The 21,920-nt window shown below is 39.7% G+C and overlaps 1 protein-coding gene across 1 annotated transcript in view; it reads left to right on the top strand.

Annotated features, from left to right (window-relative positions):
- CHSY3 (chondroitin sulfate synthase 3) overlaps nt 1-21,198 on the top strand; it is a 44,755-nt gene extending 23,557 nt beyond the window's left edge. The window contains exon 3 of the mRNA XM_051643656.1: nt 17,495-21,198. Within this exon, the coding sequence (XP_051499616.1) occupies nt 17,495-19,060 (1,566 nt within the window). The 3' untranslated portion in view covers nt 19,061-21,198. The remainder of the gene's footprint in view (nt 1-17,494) is intronic.
- The last annotated feature ends 722 nt before the right edge of the window (nt 21,199-21,920 follow it).

The raw sequence follows: 21,920 nt of genomic DNA, 5'->3' as shown, positions 1-21,920 counted from the left end.
GATATGCCTAAAGAATTGTTTTGCAGCAGGAAACTTCTGCCATTTAAAATGCAAGCTGATTGCACCCCATAAGAAAAGTCTCTTTCCAAAGCCTGCTAGTGAAATTAGGTACTCTTTTCGTGTAATATGTATATACATTCTACAGATTGTTTTAACACTTTGAGAAAGATGTACACACTTTATTTGACATGAAGTTATCTTTTTTTCATCTTTATTTCATTTTGAAAGGTTCAGACATATGCTTTGAACTCTAAATATTATTGAAATAGCTTTTCTCTCTGAAGAAAGTTTCTTCAGTTTTCAAGATGTGACTTTTTTCCCTGTAACTGCTTAAAAAAAGAAACAAGAATTGGAAAGAAAAAAGGTACATTATTTCCTTCAACTGGTGTTTCCAGTTAACCTCATCTGGACAATTGGAAAAGTGAAATATATATAATAATTCAGTAAAGTTATTATTTTTGTTTCAAATTATAAGTAAACATGGAATGTTTTGCGGCCAGTACATCCTGTTAATTCAGTTGCAGAGGTAGTGGTGAATACTGCTTCTGCAACCTAAAATTGCACCTGCAAGTATGATTTTTGCAATTATATGCATATGTAACTTTCTCCTGCTGCAGTCTTATGAGGTTAAGTTTTTTAATTTAATTTTTAGTATAGAAGAATTATTTTATCATTTGATAACTATTATAAAAGCTCTTATGCTAGCTAAAATAAAATGGTGAAAGTTAGTGAATTTGAAAGAGTGTTCTAAGTTTTTTTCAAGATCTGGCAAATCTATCCAAATCTACCACATGGATTTAAAAGTTCAAAAGTCTAATGTAATTACGAACTTGTTGTACTAGAATTGAACTACATTATGTGACCATGCATATTTGAGATATACAGTAAGCTATGATAGCAGAAATATATCAGAATTCTATACTCAGCCTTATTTGCGGTGTGTCAAAAATCAGTTATTATAAATTCAGTTTATTTTCTTTTCATTATAACTTCATGTTTAGTTTCTCAGTAAGTAATGCCTTACCTCACCAACTGATTGCTTTAAATGCTTGTTATGTTTAAAGCCATGGTTGATGCCACTACAGACACTTTTGACATCTTAACTGTAGTGCCATACTGTCTTGCAGTTGTTACCATTTTCTGAACTTCAATGCAGTAATCTTTGGAGAACTTGCCTTAATATAGTGCAGCATACTGAATTGAAGTAGACTGAATATATCTTCTCCAGTTTTACATTAATTTTTAAGGTTTCTAAAACCTTTCCAGAGAAGACATTCTCAAGACTCTTTTAGATGCTAAAAATGTAGTGTACATTACAGCTGGAACAAAATGGATTGCACAATTACTATCTAATACATACAGCATTTGAAACATGAGGAACAATGTTTACTATTAGAGTTATACCAATGTGAGGGACCAGCCCTCCGGACCTACTTTGGGAAATGCCATCAAAACCCCGTTGTAGCCCCTGCTCATATGCCTCCTCCTGCCTGGGAGGGTGGAGACTGCAGTAATGGCCTGCATACGGCCTCGGGCCTGCAGAGATGAGATAACGACAACGATTGAGATAATGACAGTGATCGAGGGGCTGCTCACACATGTATGGCTCAATCACATGTACTCGAAATCAAGATTCTAGGCCTATAAAATAGGGGGCTGCAATGGTGGGCTTCGGGAGTTTCATCGACACTGACCCTCTCCCGTTGGCTGGATCAACGTTGCTGGATCCAGGACTGGTGATTTTCCTGTCCTCAGTCTCTCTTTATCTCTCTCTTTCTCTCTCATCGCCCTCCTTCCTCCCTCTCACCTTTTTCTTCTCATCCCCTTTTCCTTAATATATATATATATGCAGGTGGTTTTGTTTAGGTTGTTCAATATTAACTTCTACCAGCGTAATAAATGTGTTATTTGTTACAAACAGACCTTGTGTGTCACTGCACCTTAATCTGATCAAGGGGTACTGGACGGTCGAGCTGTTACTCATACCGTCATGCATTTAGTCTCTCTGGGAAAAGACCAGGTCTGAGGGAAGGATTTTGGGCCCAGCCGCACCTGGGCTCCCCTCTGAAGGAAGTCTAGAAAGCAAAGGGGTTCAGTCCTAATCTCCCTGGGCTGCCCAGTCTGAGTCGTGACACGTACAGGACTGGATCCAGCCACACCCAGGCTCCTCTTTTGCAGCACGAGCTTAGAAAGCAAGGGGGTCCAGTTCTAACCTTCCTGGGTTATTAAATCCAGTCTGTGTCAACCAAGAATCTGTGTGTATGGGCAAACAGTACACCAAAGTTTTGCGTACTCAATCTCTTAAGGCTGGCTTTTTCCGTCTGATATTAACATACAGTTTTAGCATTCACTGAAGATTTAACCCTCTGTATTAGGGCTTCTAAAATAAACGCTTAAAATTAAATAGGAATTAATCTGGACTCTGTTCTGATGGACAAACCCTGATGATAAAAGAACAATGATGTTTATAGTTCTGTATTGTGACCTATCCCTATAACTCCCTCATGTTTCCCAATTTCCAGCAGTATTGTGATATTCTACTCTGATACGTTTTGCTCACTTATAATAGTTCTGTAAACTGTATCCATTAAAGAATAATAAAATAGGATCTTTTGATCCTATTTTCAGTCTAAAGTTAAGTTATCTTCAAACTAATTTTTGTGCTTAGCTTTTATCTTGTTTTCTGTGTGTGATTTTCTTCTGCACAAATTCTGTACACATAGACATGTAAAAATACCCATACCAATTTTACATTCTATGACAGTGCTCTGACGTTTAACTTATTTTGGACAGTTACTAAAATTTGTTAGTTTAGTGATCTCATGCTAGAATTATTTGCACATTTAAACTGCAAATCAACTAAGTTGAGATAATGTACTCTTCTAATCACAAAATACAAAAGAATTTTATTTAAATGCTTGATAGAAGATGTGGAAAGAAATTGTCTTTTTTTTTTTCTTATTTCTACGTTACTTGATGGCTATTTTTTTTTTGATGACTTGTTACAGAAAAAATACTGAAGAAATGTATATATGGAACTCTACCTCTGGGAAACACAAGTAAAGAGCTACTGTAATGTGTGGGAACAGACATGTAGAAACATTACATCTGACTTTGGCTCACCTACAATGTAACAGCTAATTATAAATTTATAATTTTTTTAAACAATAGAATAAAATGTGATCTCTATTTATTTTAGAGCCTCAGATGAAACCCAACCGATGAATACCCCACCTAACCCTAAATGTAAGCTTTAGAGTTTCTCAATTAATTGCTTTTGAATTGATAGTTCTCCTGCTCATCTAGGATAGTCAAGGATGTGTTGCTTCAGTCAAACCTTGGTGCGACTTTTTTATCGGTAAAAGTTGGAACAGATTATTATTAGTATCTGAGAATCAGGGATTTTGTAATTACTTCTGTTCTAATGTAGCTCTCATTTAGGCAGTGATGCGCTCATATATGTGTTTAAGTCAGACTTCTGAGTTTTGCTGCCTTCAGAATAACATTTTTCAATAAGCAGGCTGTATGATTTTAGATGGTTTGATTTATGGAGTCACCTACCTGTAAAGCAGAACACACAGTGAGCTAAAGTTTCCAAAACGTAAGAGTTTTAAGTGCAAATTCTCTCTATCTTTAAAAAAGAAAAGCATCCAATTACATAAAGACTAGATTCCCTTGAAACAAATCTGGATGAAACAGTCAAAGTAATGACTATGTTAGTTGGGATTGAAAAGCAAGGAGTCCAGTAAAGTAAAAGCATGGGAGGAAAAAATAGCATTTATTTATTTATTGCCACAGTCTCTGAAAAAGAAATAAAATATTTTGAAATGTGTGTTACAGTACATTTATGCCTTTGTCTTTGTTAGATACTGACACCACTGGAAGTTAGATCCAGAGGAGAACAGTTCTCTTAATTTTTAAACCCAAGGAGATTTGTGTACAAATAGAGAGCAAGCATTTGCTGGTAAATTCAAGCAGATGTTGCCCTAAATATTCTATTTATGAATTGCATAAGCCAAGAATGATAGTTTTGCCTTGAATTTTGAAATCTCCCTTGGAACTGGAAATAAGCTTGACAATATGGCAGTGTTTTCACCACCTTCTGGAGTATATTTTCAGTGAGGCTGATAATTTTGGTGTCTTTGTTTCTTGTCAAGACTGTTGTATACAAGCTTAAGACCTTAAAATCTTATTTTCTGTAACATATATGAGTTTATATTATTCAAACGTGTTTACATAATCTGCAGTGAACATGAATCTGGCTAAGCAGTTTTGCACCCTCTTTTTGCTTTTTTCTTAATGTTATATTCTTTTGTCCTGGACTCTTCAATGTCCTTACTTGTTCAATTCCTCCAATCTTTTCTTATTTTAAATTCTCAGAATCTTAATAACCTCTATTTTTAAGAGCCAAGTCAAAGACAAAACATTATGAAATGTACTTTGTAGGTAAATCAGTTGTATACTCTTAAACATGTAGACATAAACAGCCCCATATTAGACTCAGTATCCTGAATTTACTCAGTTGTGTTCCCAATACATAGCCACTGGTGACCATTTATAGTATGTTTAATTTTTATTACTTCCAGTCAGTGCTGTATGTAGTGTTCTTAGAAACAGAAATTATTACTGCGATATAATGTGACTTGCACAAACACTTAATAGAAATCACTTTTAGAAGGAGCAGCTCTATGTTAGAGTTTGCTCTTGAGATCACTTTGTGTGACCCATTGTCAGACTGCTTGTGTGATGACTAAAGGGTATCTTCTGAGTCACATTTTCCTAGTAAGACACTATCTGATTAAGATATTCCATGCATTCAGTTAATACATTCCTGTTTTGTTGCCATTGAAGTGCAGTTTATAAAAAAAAAAAAGCCCAAAAACAAGCAAGTGGTTGTTTTTTCTGTCTTCTCCCAGCTAACATGCAGCAAGCACTATTTAAACCTTATTTACACTATTGTGACCAAAATGCCAAAAACTTTGTAGCTGAGGTATGTCCTGATCATTAATCATGTAATGCACACAATAGACCCCTGACATTCTTTTCCCAAACCAGTGCAAAAAATAGGGGAGTCATACCGCCCCCCCCCCAACTGTCAGGTTTTTATACTGACTTCATGTAATCTAAGGAGTTCTTAATTGTTTCCTTAGCATGTGAGGAGATAATATATCAGTTTAAATACAACTGAAAGTAAGAATCTCTGTCATTTGCTTGTCTGTGCAGATTCCTTACATTTTATGTTATTTTAAGTTGGTTGCATTTGTAGGGAAATTTAAATTCCTGTATTTCTTCACTAACCATGCTAGCTTTCTCATTATGAAATTGAGGCAATGGGTAAAACTCTTACTTTATTTCAGTGATGGAATACCTAACTATAATCAGGCTCAAAAATGCTGGCAATTCAAATTTTGAGATCTTTCATCTTGAATTATATATTGTAATGGAAGACTTGATGCTGAATGTGTTATATGTGAAAAGGGACTAAATTGTATGTACTACTGAAATTAAATATCATTTAGTTTATTATACAGGTATGAAAAAGTATTTTTTTAGATTAAAAAAAAAACTTTTTAGATAGCAGTGCTGAACCTTATTACACATTAGAGTAATTTTCAAATGCCATCATCTTGAGTTTCTTAGGCCTTTAAAAGCTAGAAATTCCTAAAGAGGCTAATGATCAAAAAGTACTAGTTAATTAAAACTTTCAGATTATATTATTTCTTCCAGTATTGCCTTGGCAAGGAAAACAAACAAACAAACAAACAAACAAACACAAAACCAAAAAGTGTAAGTATCTTAAATTTTCCAATAATCTATTTATTTACAGAACCACAGAGTCATCAGTGTTGGAAGGGATCTCTGAAGATCATCTAGTTCAACCTCCCTGCTAGAGCAGGATCACCTACAGTAGATCGCACAGGAACGTGTTCAGATGGGTTTTGAATGTCTCCAGGAATGGAGACTCCACAACCTCTCTGGGCAGCCTGTTCCAGTGCTCTGTTACTCTCACGGTAATTACATTTTTCCTTGTGTTTAAGTTGAACCTGCTATGCTCCAGTTTGTGTCCATTGCCTCTTGTCCTGTCACTGGACATTGCAGAAGACAGACTGGTCCCACCCAACTGACACCCACCCTTTATATATTTTTAAGTGTTTATGAGATCCCCCCTCAGTCTTCTCCAGCCTAACCAGACTCAACTCAGCTTTTCCTCATGGTGCAGATGCTCCAGTCACCTATTTGTGGCCCTGCATTGGATTCTTTCTAGTTGTTCCTTATCCTTTATGAACTGGGAAGCCCAGAATTGGATGTAGTACTACAGATGCAGCCTTACCCGGGCCAAATAGAGGGGGAGAATAACCTCATTTGACCTACTGGCTACACTCTTCTTGATGCACCTCAGGATGCCATTGGCCTTCTTGGCCACAAGGACACATTGTTGGATCATGGTCAGCCTGTTGTTCACCAAGAACCCAAGGTCCTCTCCACAGCTGTTCTCCAGCACGTCAGCCCTCAACCTGTAATGATACCTGGGGTTGGTCCTCCCTAGATGCAGTACTTTACACTTCAGTTGTGTTTTTTTTGTTTGGTTGGTTGGGTTTTTTTGTTTGTTTTTGTTCTGGCTTGTACTGCTAGGAGATTTTATTTTAATTTTTTTTTTTTTTTACAGCATACATTAGCTTAAAGAATTAGCTGCTGGTATAAACTTTGTTCATGTCTTGGTGATATAACTTTAGCTTCATCTGTATTATTTGGAATTCTAGTCCCACATTTAGCTGAAAGGAAGTCAGTTAAGTCTCAGGTTATTCTCCTTATGAGCTATACAGTGCATATTTGTTTATCTCTTTTGGGTGGAAAAAAGGTGATTTTGGTTTACCAGGATATCATTATGGAAGCAGTGTTCCTTTGTGACTAATTACTGAAAGAGTGTTAACAAAATCTGGAATAATTGTGCTTAATCACCTTTTGAGACTCCTGTTTTTTTTCAAAACTTAGTCTTGGATACACCTCAACATTGTACGTTGTCTGTTCTCTGTGGCGCAGTGTGCCAAGGATTTATGTTGGAACTCTGCAGCAGTGGTCATAGGTGATGTTGTTTCAGTGAATTCTGTCTTACTGGACATCTGATCTTGAAATAAGCTGCCAGTGTGCTCTTGCAGCCCAGAAGGCCAGCCACATCCTGGGCTGCATCAAAAGTAGCATGGCCAGAAGGACAAGGGAGATGATTTTACCCCTCTGTTGTTCTCTGATGAGACTGCACCTGGAGTACTGCATGGAGGTCTCAGCACAGGAAGGGTACTGACTTGTTGGAGAGGGTCCAGAGAAGGGCAATGAAGATGATGAAAGGCCTGGAGCACCTCTCCTACAAAGACAGGCTGAGAGAGTTGGGGCTATTCAGCCTGCACAAGAGGAGGCTCTGGGGAGACCTTATAGCCACCTTCCAGTACCTGAAGGGGCCCTACAGGAAAGCTAGGGAGCGACTCTTCACCAGAGGGGGCAGTGATAGGACAAGGGGTAGGTAATGGTTTAAACTGAAAGAGGGGAGATTTAGGTTAGACATCAAGAAGAAATTATTCACCGTGAGGTCAGTAAGGTACTAGAATAGATTGCCTAAGGAGGTTGTGATTGCCCCCTCCCTAGAGGCGTTTAAGGCCAGGGTGGATGAGGCTTTGTGCAATCTGGTTCAGTGTAAGGTGTCCCTTCTCATAGGAGGGGAGTTGGTACTAGATGATCTTTAAGGTCCCTTTCAGCCTTAAACATTATATGATTCTATGGTTCTATGATCTTCATAGGTGTTTTCTGCAAGGAAGTAGACTTTCTTTGTTATGCCTTTGTCTTACTATTGGCTTTATTTTCTTTTTTGACTTCAGTTTGGAGGTTAGATAATGAGGGCTATGATATCCATGTCTAGGGCAAGAATAACCTCAGTATCCTTATACACTAGCTAACACAGGAAATCCAACTATGTAGCATTAAGCAGCTAGAATACCTAGAAAAAAAAAAACAACATATAGCTTAAAACAACTAAAATAAATAGAATACACATCAGAACTTCCTGGTATGCAGTACTGTGAAAAAAGTTATGCATGATACAAAACCAAGTTTAGCATTATGATGTCCCATCTTTTTCTGCTGTTTTTTGAAGTTTATGTTGTCTTCTAGGATCAAATGCTATTTACATCCTCCTTGGAGCTGGCAGATGGCACAAGGGTGTTTATTGTGCACTCCTTGAAAGTAATATCTAGTTTTCTCAAAGGTTTGTATAATGTACAATTCCTTAGAGTCTAAGAAGTATTGGTCAGGCAGCACTTGTCCTTGGTGAAGCCATACTGGCTGTCTTGAATCACCTCCCTGTCCTCCATGTGCCTTAGCGTAGCTTCTAGGAGGATCTCTTCAGTGATGTTCCAAGGCCCAGAGGTGAGGCTGACAGGTTGGTAGTCCCCTCCTTTCTACCCTTTTTAACAATGGGTGCAATGTTTCCCTTTTTCCAGTCATTGGGGACTTCACCTGACTGCCATGGCTTTTCAAATATAATACAAGGTTTGGCAGCTACTTCAGCCATTTCCTTTAGGGCTCTGGGGTGCATCTCATCGGGCCCTGTTGAATTAGATATATTTAAGTTCCTCAGGTGGTTGTGAACCTGATCTTCTCTTATAGTGGGAGGGACTTTTCTCCCCCAGTCCCTGCCTTGCAGTCCATCCACCTGAGAGGTGTGGGAAGAGAGGTTTCCAGTGAAGACTGAGGCAAAAAAGTTGATGAGTACCACAGCCTTCCCATCCTTTGCTAATAGTTTGCCAGTCTTACTCATTAGAGTGGGAACTCTTTATTTGATCTTCTTTTTCCGGTTGACATACTTGTAGAAGCTCTTCTTATTACTCTTTGTGTCCATACCAGGTTCAGCTCCATTTATGCCTTGGTTCCTAACCTCAACCCTACACAAGTGGGTGGTGTCTCTTCCTGGAATACCTGTCCCCACTTCCAATGCCTGTGCATTTCCTTCTTGCCCTTTAGTGCAGCCAGCAGGTCTCTACTCAGCCATGCTGGTCTCTTGCCTTCCTTGCCTGATTTCTTTCATGTGGGGATTGAGAGCTCTTACACTCTGTGGAAAGCATCCTTAAAGATCTGCCAGCTCTGTCCTGCTCTCTGGTCCCTGACGGTAGTTTCCCAGGGGATCCTATTGATTAACTCCTTGAAGAGCTGGAATTTTGCTTTCCTAAGATTCACGGTCCTGACTTTACTCTTTGCCTGACCCCTGTCCCTCAGGACTGTGAACTCCACAGGTGCATGATCACTGCAGTCCAGGCTGCCTCCAGTCTTGACATCACCAGTTAGCTCACTTGCATTGGTGACCATCAGCTCCATTATCATCACCTCTGGTAGGGGTATCTATTACTTGGCTTAAGAAGTTGTCCTCAATGCACTCCCGAAGTCTCCTGGATTGTCTACAGCTTGCCACAGTACTTCGCCAGCCTACTTAACCATTTAGGGTAGCTAAAGTCGCCCAGCAGGATGAGAGCCCAGGAGTGTGATGCCTCCTGGAATAAGAAAGTTTTGTTGATAGGCTCCTTTTTGATCAGGTGGCCTGTACTAGACTCCAGCCACAAAATTATCTTTGTTGCTTTGGTCTCTAATTCTTACCCATAATCTTTCAGTTTGTTCATGGCTGTTCTTCAGAGACAGCTCTTCACACTCTATCCATTTCTTGAAGTAAAGGGCAATGCTTCTGTCCCTCTTTCCACACCTGTCCCTTTTCAACAGCCTGTAACCACTGACAGCCATGCAAGTTTCAGCAGTGGGAAACCAGGTCTTAGCTCTCTAGCAGCATGGTGGTTTCCAGTTCTTCCTATATGTTGCCTATGCTGTGTGCTTTGGTGTAGAGGCACATAAGCTGAGCTTTTGGCCATGTGTCCTTTTTAGAAGAACAACCCTTGAATCTGCTGACTTGACTCCTTGACTCCAGACAGAAGCAGGCCATCCCCATGTGCTCTAAGGTGAGCAGGTGGCCTAGAAGACCAGCCTGGCTGAACAGGGAACTTTGGCTGGTGGTCAGGGAGAAAAAACAGAATCTATGGCCTTTGGAGGAAGGGGCAGGCCACTAATGAGGACTACAAAAATGTTGTGGGGCTATGCAGGGAGGGAATTAGAAAGTCCAAAGCCCAGCTAGAAATTAATCTGGCCTCCATGGTTAAGGACAACAAGAAAAGCTTTTATAAATACATTAACAGCAAAAGAAAGACCAGGGAGACCCTCCATCCCCTATTAGATGCAGGAGGAAACATAGTCATGAGCGACAAAGAAAAGGCTGAGGTGCTAAATTACTTTTTTGCCTCAGTGTTTAGTAGCAGAACCAATTAGGTTGAGGGAAACAAACTCCCTAAGCTAGGGGACAAGAGTCAGGAGCAGAAAATCCCCCCACAATCCAGGAGGAGATGGTCAATGACCTGCTAGACCACGTAGGCATGCACAAACCTATGGGGCCAGATGAGATGCACTCAAGAGTGCTGAAAGAGCTGACAGGGGTGCTCACTAAGCCACTTTCTATCATTTACCAGCAGTTCTGGTTGACTGGAGAGGTACCAGCAAACTGGAAATCAGCCAGTGTTACCCCCATATACAAGAAGGGACGGAAGGATGATCCAGGAAATTACAGGCATGTTAGTTTGACTTCAGTATTGGGGAAGCTGATGGAGCAGATCATCCTGAGTACCATTATGTGATACATGCAGAACAACCAGGTCATCAGGCCCAGTCAACATGGGTTCATGAAGGGCGGGTCTTGTTTTACTAACCGCCTCTCCTTCTGCGACAGGGTGACCTGCTTATTGGATGAGGGAAGGGCTGTGGATCTTGTCTGCCTTAACTTTAGCAAGGCGTTTAAGAAGGTTTCCCACAGCATTCTCCTAGAGAAGCTGGCCTGCTCGTGGCTTGGATGGGCACACACTTTGCTGGATAAAAAACTGGTTGGGTGGCCAGGTCCAAAGAGCTGTGTTCAGTGGAGTTAAATCCAGCTGGTGGCTGGTCAGGAGTGGTGTTCCCCAGGGCTCAGGGCTGGGGCTGCTCCTGTTTAACATCTTTATTGATGAACTGGATGAGGGGATAGAGTGCAACCTCAGTAAGTTTGCAGATGACACTAAGCTGGGTGGCAGTATCAATCTACTTGAGGGCAGGGAGGCTCTTCAGAGGGATCTAGACAGGCTTGACCATTGGGCCAAGGCCAGTTGTATGCATTTCAGGAAGGCCAAATGTCAGGTCCTGCACTTTGGCCACAACAACCCCTGGCAGTGCTACAGGCTTGGAGAGGAGTGGCTGGAGAGCTGCCCAGCAGAGAGGGACCTGGGGGTGCTGATTGACAGCTGGCTGAACATGAGCCAGCAGTGTGCCCAGGTGGCCAAGAAAGCCAATGGCATCCTGACTTGTATCAGGAACAGGGTGACAAGCAGGACCAGGGGGGTGATCCTGCCCCTCAACCTTAGGCTGCACCTCAAGCACTGTGTGCAGTTTTGGGCATTGCCGTGTAGGAGGGACATTGACGTGCTGGAGAGGGTGCAGAGAAGGGCAGATCAGGGGTCTGGAGAACAGGTCTTATGAGGAGCTGGGGCTGTTCAGTCTGCAGAAGAGGAGGCTGAGAGGAGACCTCATTGCTCTCTACAACTGCCTGAGAGGAGGTTGTAGTGAGGTGGGTGTTGGCCCCTTCTCACTAGTGATAGGACAAGAGGAAATGGGGTCAAGTTGCACCAGGGGAGGTTTAGATTAGATGTGAGGAAAAATGTATTCACAGAAAGAGTGGTGAGGCATTGGAACAGGCTGCCAAGGGAGGTGGTGGAGGCACCATCCCTGGACGTGTTAAAAAAACAGGTAGACATGGTGTTTCAGGAGATGGTTTAGTGGTATGGAGGTGTAGGGCAAATGGTTGGACTTGATGGTCTTGAAGGTCTTTTCCAACCTTGATGATTCTGTGATTCTGTGACCCCTTTGAAGTATTTCACTGTTGTTTCTTTATTAGTGTCTCTTACCTCAGGAGCCCCTGGCTCTTCTCTGTAAGAGCCAGGAGTGTACGGCACTGAACCCAGCAAATCTCAGAGCAACAGCCTGTGGGCCTTTGCTAGTACCCTGCCCCTCAAACCTTGATACGCCATTCCACATTCTGACCTGACCATTCTCCAGTGGTTATGTGATTTCTAGCCCATCAATATCCCTCATGTCTTTGTTGAATCATGGCACTCTACCTTCACTAGGATCTCAGACTGAAGGACCTTAATAGCGTGCTGTCCTACAAACATTCAGGTGCACTGTGGGCACAACCATGTAATGATCTTCCTGATTAATTCTAGAGTTGTCCTCATGTGACTTGCTTTTTCTTTCATCACTACTGAACATTGATGTGACATTTGCACAGAATTGCCTACTGTGTAACTAAATTATCATTCCAGATTTCTCACAGCTTGCACACAGTCTGATATTCCCCAGGTATAATTAGAATTGCCTTTCTCCCATGTGATTTGCATTTATTTACACATAATTTAATCTGCTCTTTTATTACCCTGCCATTTAAAATAATGAGAACTTTTGCAGGCAGGTTTACTTTTACCATGCCGAACAATTTTCATTTATATTCAGTATTTCTCACCATGCCCCAGATTACCTTTTCCAGATCACTTATGACTGCAATGACCAATTCAGGCCCTTGCACAGTTTGGTTCTCCAGGAAACTTAATCACCTTTCCCTAGCCTCCTAGGCTTGACCACATTACTCAGAAATTTCAAAACAAAGTTAGGATCACATTGAATTGTTTTCATCTAAATAATATTGAGTTGTAAAAAGACAATTTTGTCATGCAATATTGAAAACTAGTTTCTTTGTGGCACCAAGATTAAAACGTGCTATCTTAAGGAAGAGTTTATTATTTCGGTGTCATGTTTATTCTGAACTGCTTTCTCTCTATTGAGATCTAGAAACCATGTTCAGTAACATCATTTAAAATGTATTAGTAAAGGTTTGTACGTGTGTGATAATATTGTGTTACTGAGATGAAACACTTTTATTTTTCATTGCTGCTGGTAATCTGTTTTTTATTATCAAAAGCAAAATCATTAGTATAATGGAGTACATCCTCTCCCTATGATTTCAGTGAAGCATATCTATTAAACCAAGCTGTCTGAAATTGGAATGTAATAAAAATATGCTATTTCTGTTAATGGAATGTTGTTATTAAACAGTTGCTGCTAATGAATCTGCTGTGCAGCTGAGCTTCTAAGAAGTCAATGGTGACAGAATAATTTGCACAGTAGGGCAGTTTTACAGCAATAATTTGTCATTGTTAAAAATTGTTTGGATTAAATACATTCTGCTGCTTCAAATAAAGCTTACTGTGAAAATTCAGGTACCACAAGTTACAGACATAAAGGCAATTAATGGTTGTTTCAGGTATACTAAAAAACTATTATTAATTGAGGATGAAATAAACTTGAAGTGATTCTTTATGATTAGAGGACTCAGGAAAGAGTGGCGTGTCAAGGTTTGTAGGGAAGTATGATTATAACGTTCACCAGCTAGACACACAGGGGAGCCTGCTTTTCAGTGTTATATGTTTTATTTTTTCTTTATTTTCCTGTAAGGGGATTTTAAGGTGAAATTCTAAATGTGAAAACCATGGATTCAACTTTTTCCAGAAAAAGTGGAGAATATAAAGCACGGTCACCTTGCAGGATACGTGGTACACATCTTGAAATAAAAGGGGCCAGGAAGGGAATGTGACTTAAAGTAGAGAGATGGAAATCTCACCTGATCAGCTGATCTTTTTTTCATTTTCCAAAATGTAAATTGTAGAGGACAGGGGAAAATGATTCTTCCAAAAAGCAAATATTTTTACCCAGCCCTTTCCCAGGCACTTTTTTCTAATTCAAACCCTAATCTCTAATCTGCCTGTCCTGCCAGTGTTCATCTCTTGTCCTCAAGGAAGCCATATTCAGTTTTTCCAGAACTTCTGGTTAAACACCATCTCAGTACTGATGGTGTTGTTTCCTCTTCTCTGTGATAGCATAGAAATTACCCAAATCCTCATGTCCCTGATTCATCTTGTCTCATGTAACAAGCAAAATAGCCACCTCCCAAGACAGAACAATTGTGCTCTGATAGGTTTAGGTAGGAGTTCTGTGAATAAGAAGTATTTGAGCAATTTTTTTACTATGTATGTTTTTTCACACCCACTGTATCTTTAATATAACAGCCATATCTGTTATATAAAGGCAAATTTTAGATAGCTTAAGGTAGTTCTCAGGCTGTTGCCTTTCTCCCTACTAAATGACTGTAGCCTCAAAAATGTTGACATGATGACTAAAATGTAGTATCTATGTTTGCTCAAGCAGATTCATTTGGGTCTGCATGGGGTTGGTAAGGAAACGGTAGAAAATTTATATTGAAATTCTGTTTTTCTAAATATGACAGTGTGTATTTCTTGTATATGCTAATGGATTTTAAATAACTGTAACAGTTCTTAGCTTTGTTGGGAGTTATTTTACATCTCTTGCCCTGTGCTTAATATTACTTTTAGTAGCAAAACCTGTGTTCTGAAAAGAATTGCAGTAAAATGAGGTAAATGTTTTGAGTCTGAGACACTGTGTCATCAGACCTCACCTCTCTTGATTTCCTCAGTGAATAAAAGACAAACTTCCAATATCCATCCCAAATCTGATTATAGGTCAAACTCACACTACAACTTTAAACATTTTCTATCTAATGAGCACGTTTCCCTTGTGTATTAATTACAAATCAGTCTGTTTGCAGATGTCGTGGTTTGGGCCCAACACAACAACAAAGGAACAGCCCCATGGCCTCTCACTCAACTGCAACCGCCCCCGCCCCCACACACGCACACTGTGGGATGAGGAGGACAAAGCTCATGGGTTGAGACAAAGGACAAGGAAGGTTCTTCACCGATTAAGGTCCAAGGCAAAACAGATTCAACTTGGGAAAAAAAAAAAAATTTGATTTCACACTAATCAAACACACACAAGACACAGACAACACACAGAGCAGGGCTTGCATATGTTACCCCCACCCCTCCCTTCTTGCTGGGCCCAAATTCCCGGTTTCTCTCCCTCCTTCCCCCCAGCGGCACAGGGGGACAGGGGATGGGGTTTAGAGTCAGTTCACAGGCTGGTGGTTCCTGCTGCTCCTTCCTCCTTCAGGAAGAAGGATTCCTTACAGTCCTGCCCTGCTTCCCCACGGGGTCCATCCCATAGGAGAGAGTCCTCCATGAACCTCTCCTTCATGAGTCCTTCCCACAAGGTCTGGAGCTGCTCCAGCCTGGGCTTCCCACAGAGTCACAGGCTGCTTCGGGAACAGCCAACTCTGCTGGCGCCAGGGTCTTCCACAGCTGCATAATCCAAGTCCACAGGCAACAACAAAATCCAAGTCCAGTGGCCAAGTTCACCCATCCTGGTCCCTTCAGGGAATGTTCCACCACATTCCTCCATGAGTGCAGGGGGACAGCTGCCATCTCACCATGGGTTGCAGGGAAACTTCTGCTCAGGCACCTTCTTCTTCCTCACCAACCACCAGCACCACTCTCCTTCCCCAGCACAGCTCTTCTTTAAGTGCTCGCTCTGCTCAGGTGTTACCTCAGTTCTTTCGTATCTTAATCATTGAGCTGCATCTATTGTCCCTCTAACGGCTCCTTGGATGGGTTTGGAGCAGGGGAAGCTTCTCAGCTTCTTACCAGAGCCACTCCTGTGGCCCTTCCCCCACTGCCAAAAAACCCACCAAACCAAAACAGCAGGTGAAAAAATAGCAGCTTCTTCTTCTTTATCTGCAACTCATTGGAAACAATGCGCTTTCTCTCGAGTTAGTAGGTGTTAGCTTAGCAAAAAGTAGTGGATCCTAAATGTATTTATTCTGTTAATATTTTATGCCTCCATATCACCTCCCATTTAATAGCGTGTTTCCAGCACATTAAAGTAATCAGGAGTAAAGTTTTCTTTTAGGCAGGAAACTGAGTCAGAGAAAGTTTCATAGTTTGCTCGTAATTTAGCTGTTAGCACAGAAAAGGTATAAAGGCCAGATACTTTAAATCCTAAACCTGTGCTGAACTCATAAATTCCTTCACTATTTATTACGGTAACTAATTTGATAGAAGTGGAATGTCTTCTCTTGCCACAGAAATATATTAAAATTACTCAGGGTGAGTTATACTAGTATGACCTTGAAACAAAAATTCGGAGCTTCCAAACCCCCTTGCTTTCTAATGCTCCTCACCACAGTGGGAGGCTGGGTGCGGCTGGGTAAGGATTCCGAGATAAAGACCCAGTAACAACAAACAAGTTGTTATTGAGCAGGCATTCTTTATTGCAGCGCTGGGCAACACTGGGGATATTTCCACCATGAGTGCTCCAAGAGTCAGTGATATACACCAAAAACATGCATATTCAGTTCCATGTCAATGAGTTCCCAGAATTCTTTTACATAGTTATTTTATTACCTGGAATTGGCTATCTTTGTAATTATGCGTGCTCGAGGGTCTCCTGTGGGGGTCTTTGTTGATTCTAGTCTTTTGTCGTCTTTGTCCTGGTCTCTCGTCCTGGTCCTGTCTCCAGTCTCTCCAGTCTCCCCCTGGTAGATTGCCCAGGTGGGTCAGAATCCACATAACTGTTGTCTGTAGGCACCACAGGTTCTTAGAAGACTTGATGTTACCACAAGCTACAGGATGCTTGGCATAGTTGACTGATAGTTTCACAAAGCACCTTGTTTTAAAAGCAACCCTCTTAGTATAGCAAATTCATTATTTTAGTAAACTTTTATTAGGCTATATTTCTGTTGAACTTACTAATGAATATCCTATGATGTATCAACCTATAGCTTCGTTGACTTGCTCTATTTTGTGTGACCCTGCCAACACACATATTCCAATGGTTGTATTTCAGTCAGAGAATTCTTTGTCCAAATGGGGGGGAAAAAAAAAAGGTAGTTTTGTTGAACCATACTGGTTTTGAATGTTAAATAGCACTATCTATTTGCGTATGTCTGTAGGAAACACGAGCAGCTCTATATAAATCCAATGTCCTCTTAAAAATATAATCAGTGTTGCTAACTTTTCAGTAAGGATCTGTTCTAGTAAGAGGTTAGAAGTAGGTGAAAACTTTGTGTTTCATGCTTAGCAGCATTCAGCCTGGACATAGGAACTCAGAAATATTACCTACAGACCTTCTGCTAAGTATTTAATTTAGTTTTGCAGTTCGATGAAGTAAATATAAACCAAAAATATATGCCCTTCTGTTTAGTTAGAGGACAATATTTGGTTACTGTGGACAGTATAGAAACTGAGACAAAACAGTATAAACAATTCCTACTGAATACTTCGAAGTTCTCTGCCTAAAAATAGCTACGATTTATAAGAATTGGCAATGATCAAGAGTACCAATGTGGGTCCTTTTGTGGGTAGAAGCACTTCCACCTGAAGTTGTTGATTTTGGGGTTTTTTTTCTCTCTCTCTCCTTCTAGATGCAGCAGTTGTTCCATGAAAACTATGAACACAACCGCAAGGGTTACATTCAAGATCTTCACAACAGCAAGATTCACACAGCCATAACACTTCATCCAAATAAAAGACCATCCTACCAATACAGGCTGCACAATTACATACTGAGTCACAAAATTTCCCAACTGCGCTATCGGACCCTCCAGCTCCATAGAGAAAGTGCCTTGATGAGCAAGCTCAGTAACAGTGAAGTAATTAAGGAAGATCAACAACTGGGAGTGATGCCACCTTTTAATAATTTCCAGCCACGTGAAAGGGATGAAGTCATTGAGTGGGAGTTCCTGACAGGAAAATTTCTGTACTCAGTTGTGGAGAACCAGCCACCTCGACAGAGCCTGAGCAGTGTCCTGCAGGCTGCACTGGATGACACCATGATGCAAGTAATGGAAATTATAAATGAGAACTCTAGATCTAGAGGAAGGTTTATTGATTTCAAGGAAATGCAGTATGGCTACCGCAGGGTGGACCCTCTGCATGGAGTAGAGTACATCCTGGATTTGCTGCTTTTGTACAAAAGACATAAAGGAGGGAAAGTTACAGTTCCAGTGAGACGTCATGCTTATCTTCAGCAATTGTTTAGCAAACCTTTTTTCAAAGAAGGAGAGGAGCTGGATGTAAGAAGTGTGCTGGAGGAGACCAATGCTGACACTCAGTCTTTCTCTTTTCTTTCCAATTCTTTAAAGATTTTTTCCTCATCTTTCCAAGGCACTGAAAACACTGGGGGACATAGTGACAAGAAAATACATATTCTTGTCCCTCTCACAGGAAGATTTGACATTTTCTCAAGATTTATGTATAACTTTGAGAAGACTTGTCTGATTCCCAGGCAGAATGTAAAGTTGGCAATAATTCTGTTCAGTTCTGAGATGGGTCAAGGCTCCAGCAAACACATAGAGCTAATGAAAAAATATAACATTAAGTATCCTAAGGCAGATATGACCCTAATTCCAATGACAGGAAAGTTTTCTAGAGGTATAGGTCTTGAAATGGCCTCCTCTCGATTTGACAATGGCACTTTGCTGCTGTTCTGTGATGTTGATCTGGTATTCACACCAGGTTTCCTCCAGCGATGCAGAGACAACACTATCCAGGGAGAACAGGTTTACTACCCTATAATTTTTAGCCAATATGATCCAAAAATAATATATGGAGGCAACCCTCCAGCTGACAGTAGTTTTGTTTTCACAAAAAGAACTGGATTTTGGAGAGAGTATGGATTTGGGATTACCTGTATTTACAAAAGTGATCTACTTACTGCTGGTGGATTTGACACCTCAATTCAAGGCTGGGGGCTTGAGGATGTAGATCTCTTTACTAAGGTGGTAAGATCTGGCTTGAAGGCTTTCAGAAGTCAAGAAGTAGGAGTCGTCCATATTTTTCACCCAGTTCAGTGTGACCCCAGTTTAGATCCAGAACAATATAAAATGTGCTTAGGGTCCAAAGCAAGTGCATTTGCCTCTACTGTGCAGCTTGCTGAACTTTGGCTACAGAAACATTTGGGTGTCAGGTATAACCGAACTCTGCCCTGATATCTCAGCCTATTTAGGCCTTTTTAGGGGATTTTACCTCATTATTATTATTTTATTTTGTTGTTGTAGTCTTAAACTCCTTCCTCGTTGTCTTCCAAAGAGCATTGACCTCAGATGGAATGTGTCTGCTATTGACTGTTGTTTCTTATACCTGCTGAACTGGTGAAGTTGATTCCTTTGTGTTTCCTTTCTTTGAAATTCAGTCCAGTCACAACAATCATATGATCCCATGGAGCATACCCATCACAAGGAACTGCATCATAGGAATATTCCCTTTTGGTTTTGGGATGCAGTATCTATTGTTGCATTTCTCAGATTTCATGTGATACAAATACTTATTGGTGAAGTTACCACAAAAGTGCTTTTTGCTTCTTCTGAGGATGAGTTTATCTTATCTGTAAGATAAACTTGAGTTTTATAATTTATATGAGGGTTTATAGGTATAAAGGCTACATTTCTTCATCTTTAGAATTTTTAAAGTAAATTAATAACTATGATTGTACCTTTATTAAAAAAAAAAATCCACCACAAACAAAAAAGCCACAAAAAAACCCCAAAACCACAAAACCAAACAAAAACCAACCAACCAAAAAAACCCCATACCAAAAACCCCAGCAAAACCACAAAAACTGAGGAACCACTTGCAAATACAGCTGATAATGGTTACCAAGGTCCTTAAATGTCTATAATAACAAACTTCTCATTGTTCTAAGTGTAAATGAACTTGATTTTCACAAATAATAGGATTTAATCAAGTGCTCATATACCCTTTAGAACTTGTGTGAATCAACATCCTTCATTTGCAGGCACAAAGAAACTGTGACTAAACACATTTATTATGAAGTCCAGTCATACAGTATTCTTTTCTTGAAACACGTGAGTTGCTGATTACCTTACTAGAATGAGTCTCTAATATACAATTTTCTTTTACATTCCCTTCATAAAGCTGCACTTGATACAGAGTGTTAGAGGTAAAAATGGCTTCTTTTTTTTTTTTTTTTCATTTTCCATTAATATTGGTAGTCAGTAGGAATTTATTGTTAAAATAATTGTAGAATTTTAAAGTTTCAAAATTTTCCATTGTTGATCAAAGTTCCTTGCCAGTTTATTTATATTAGTAGAGGTTATAAGACTGTGTTAAAATTTATCTCTAGACAGCCTGCAGTTGTCATATTGTGGATTCACGGAGTATAGTACTTAAAATTATACCAACATAAGACATAATAAAATCAATTTCTATCTCTTAGAGCAATGTTCATATAGGGATATATGTGTGCATGTGTGTGCAGGCATGTAAATCCCTATGTATATTGAGATATATAGACAAAGTAATTTCAAAATATGTTCCTCTTTTCAGTTCAATCAGCAATTTATTACAAACATTCTTTTTGCCGCATGCTTGGAATGTTTCATGTTATATTGAGGTAAGAGTTCAAAGGCATCCAGGAAACCACCAGAATTCAGCAAAACAATGCAGTGGGTACATCTAATAACCTCAGTACCCTTGATTTCAAACTACACTTCAAATAGAGCTTGACAAGAAAAAGTTAGCATTCTGTCTTTCCTTTCAAAAAACATCTCAGGTATTGCAATTCACTGATGCATTTATTTGTATGCAGATACCCTGATAAATTTCTCTAGGCATGAGGAGGGTGTGTAAGTCAGTGTCTGCAGCTCTCTGTTCTGGATTTACCAGGCAAGGAAAAAGCCATCCCTCAGAAGGAGTGTGTAAACTCAGAATTAAAGGGCTGGTCATAGGTTTTTGTATGCTTTAAAAAAAGCACATCCCCATTTCCTTGTAGCAATAGTGGTAGATGAAAACAGGTAGAAGGTAATTCATACTTGTCTGCCCTCCACAAGGAATGCTCCTGGGTTGTTATTTTCCTGAGGCTCTTGCCTTCTTAGCCCAGTATTTTTAGCTTAACTGTCTGGAGAAATTAAAACTCAGTATTAATTATGAAATCATTCTTGGAAACTGCTCTTTAAATAGAGTGCAAAGGTCAAGCTTTGTTCAGTAAGAGACTCAAGAACAAGGAACATGCAATGTATTTAATCAATCTTGACTAACTGATACAACTCAGATTGTAAATATCAAATACTGTTGATAAATGTTAGTGATTATTTCATGAAAAAAAAAATACAAAGACATCTAGGAAAATAATTCCTGGGATGTATTGCAGTGTTTCTTTCAATTATTTAATTTAGTGGCCAGAAAGTATTTGCTCAGCTCAAAGTATAATAGTAGATTAGAACAAGAAATTATACCAATCATTCAGTGGGGATAACAATGTACACAGAGGGCTTGCAGGATCAGGTCCTCCATGATATAAGCAAAATGCTAGTATTTACCAGTACAAATATTTATTTAGTGTCTGACTGATTCATATGTTTATGAACTTTGTTATGATACTTTGTTAAAAACCTTTTGTTAAAAACCTTTGCATTGTCTTTTGAAATAACTATCCTGAGATAACTTGAGAACTTGTGTTAGCTTGTTTAAGGAATAATATGCCTTCTACAGAGATAATATTAAAATAAAAGCACAAAAGTGTTAATGTAGTGGATGTATAGATTACGATGGGAATGTATATGCTAATCAGCTGTTGGCTATGTATAGTTTCAACCATAATCTTGATTGTTAAATGTAATTTCTATGAGTTCCCTTTGTAAATGCATGACTAACACATTCACAATAGAACATAATGACCAGTTTTCCCCGGAAGCTCCTTAGCCTGGGAATAGGTTCCATGGTTTCAATGCCAGGAAGTGCGTTGAGAACTGCTCACATATTGGCTTTTCGGGTACTGTCTTTCTTAAAAAATATATATATGTATCTCAGCAATCCACACACACAAACCTT

Source organism: Apus apus, chromosome Z, assembly GCF_020740795.1.
Source record: "Apus apus isolate bApuApu2 chromosome Z, bApuApu2.pri.cur, whole genome shotgun sequence".
Classification (NCBI taxonomy): Eukaryota; Metazoa; Chordata; class Aves; order Apodiformes; family Apodidae; genus Apus; species Apus apus.
The sequence above is the reverse complement of the archived record's forward strand: the minus strand, read 5'-3'. Positions and strand labels throughout refer to the sequence as shown.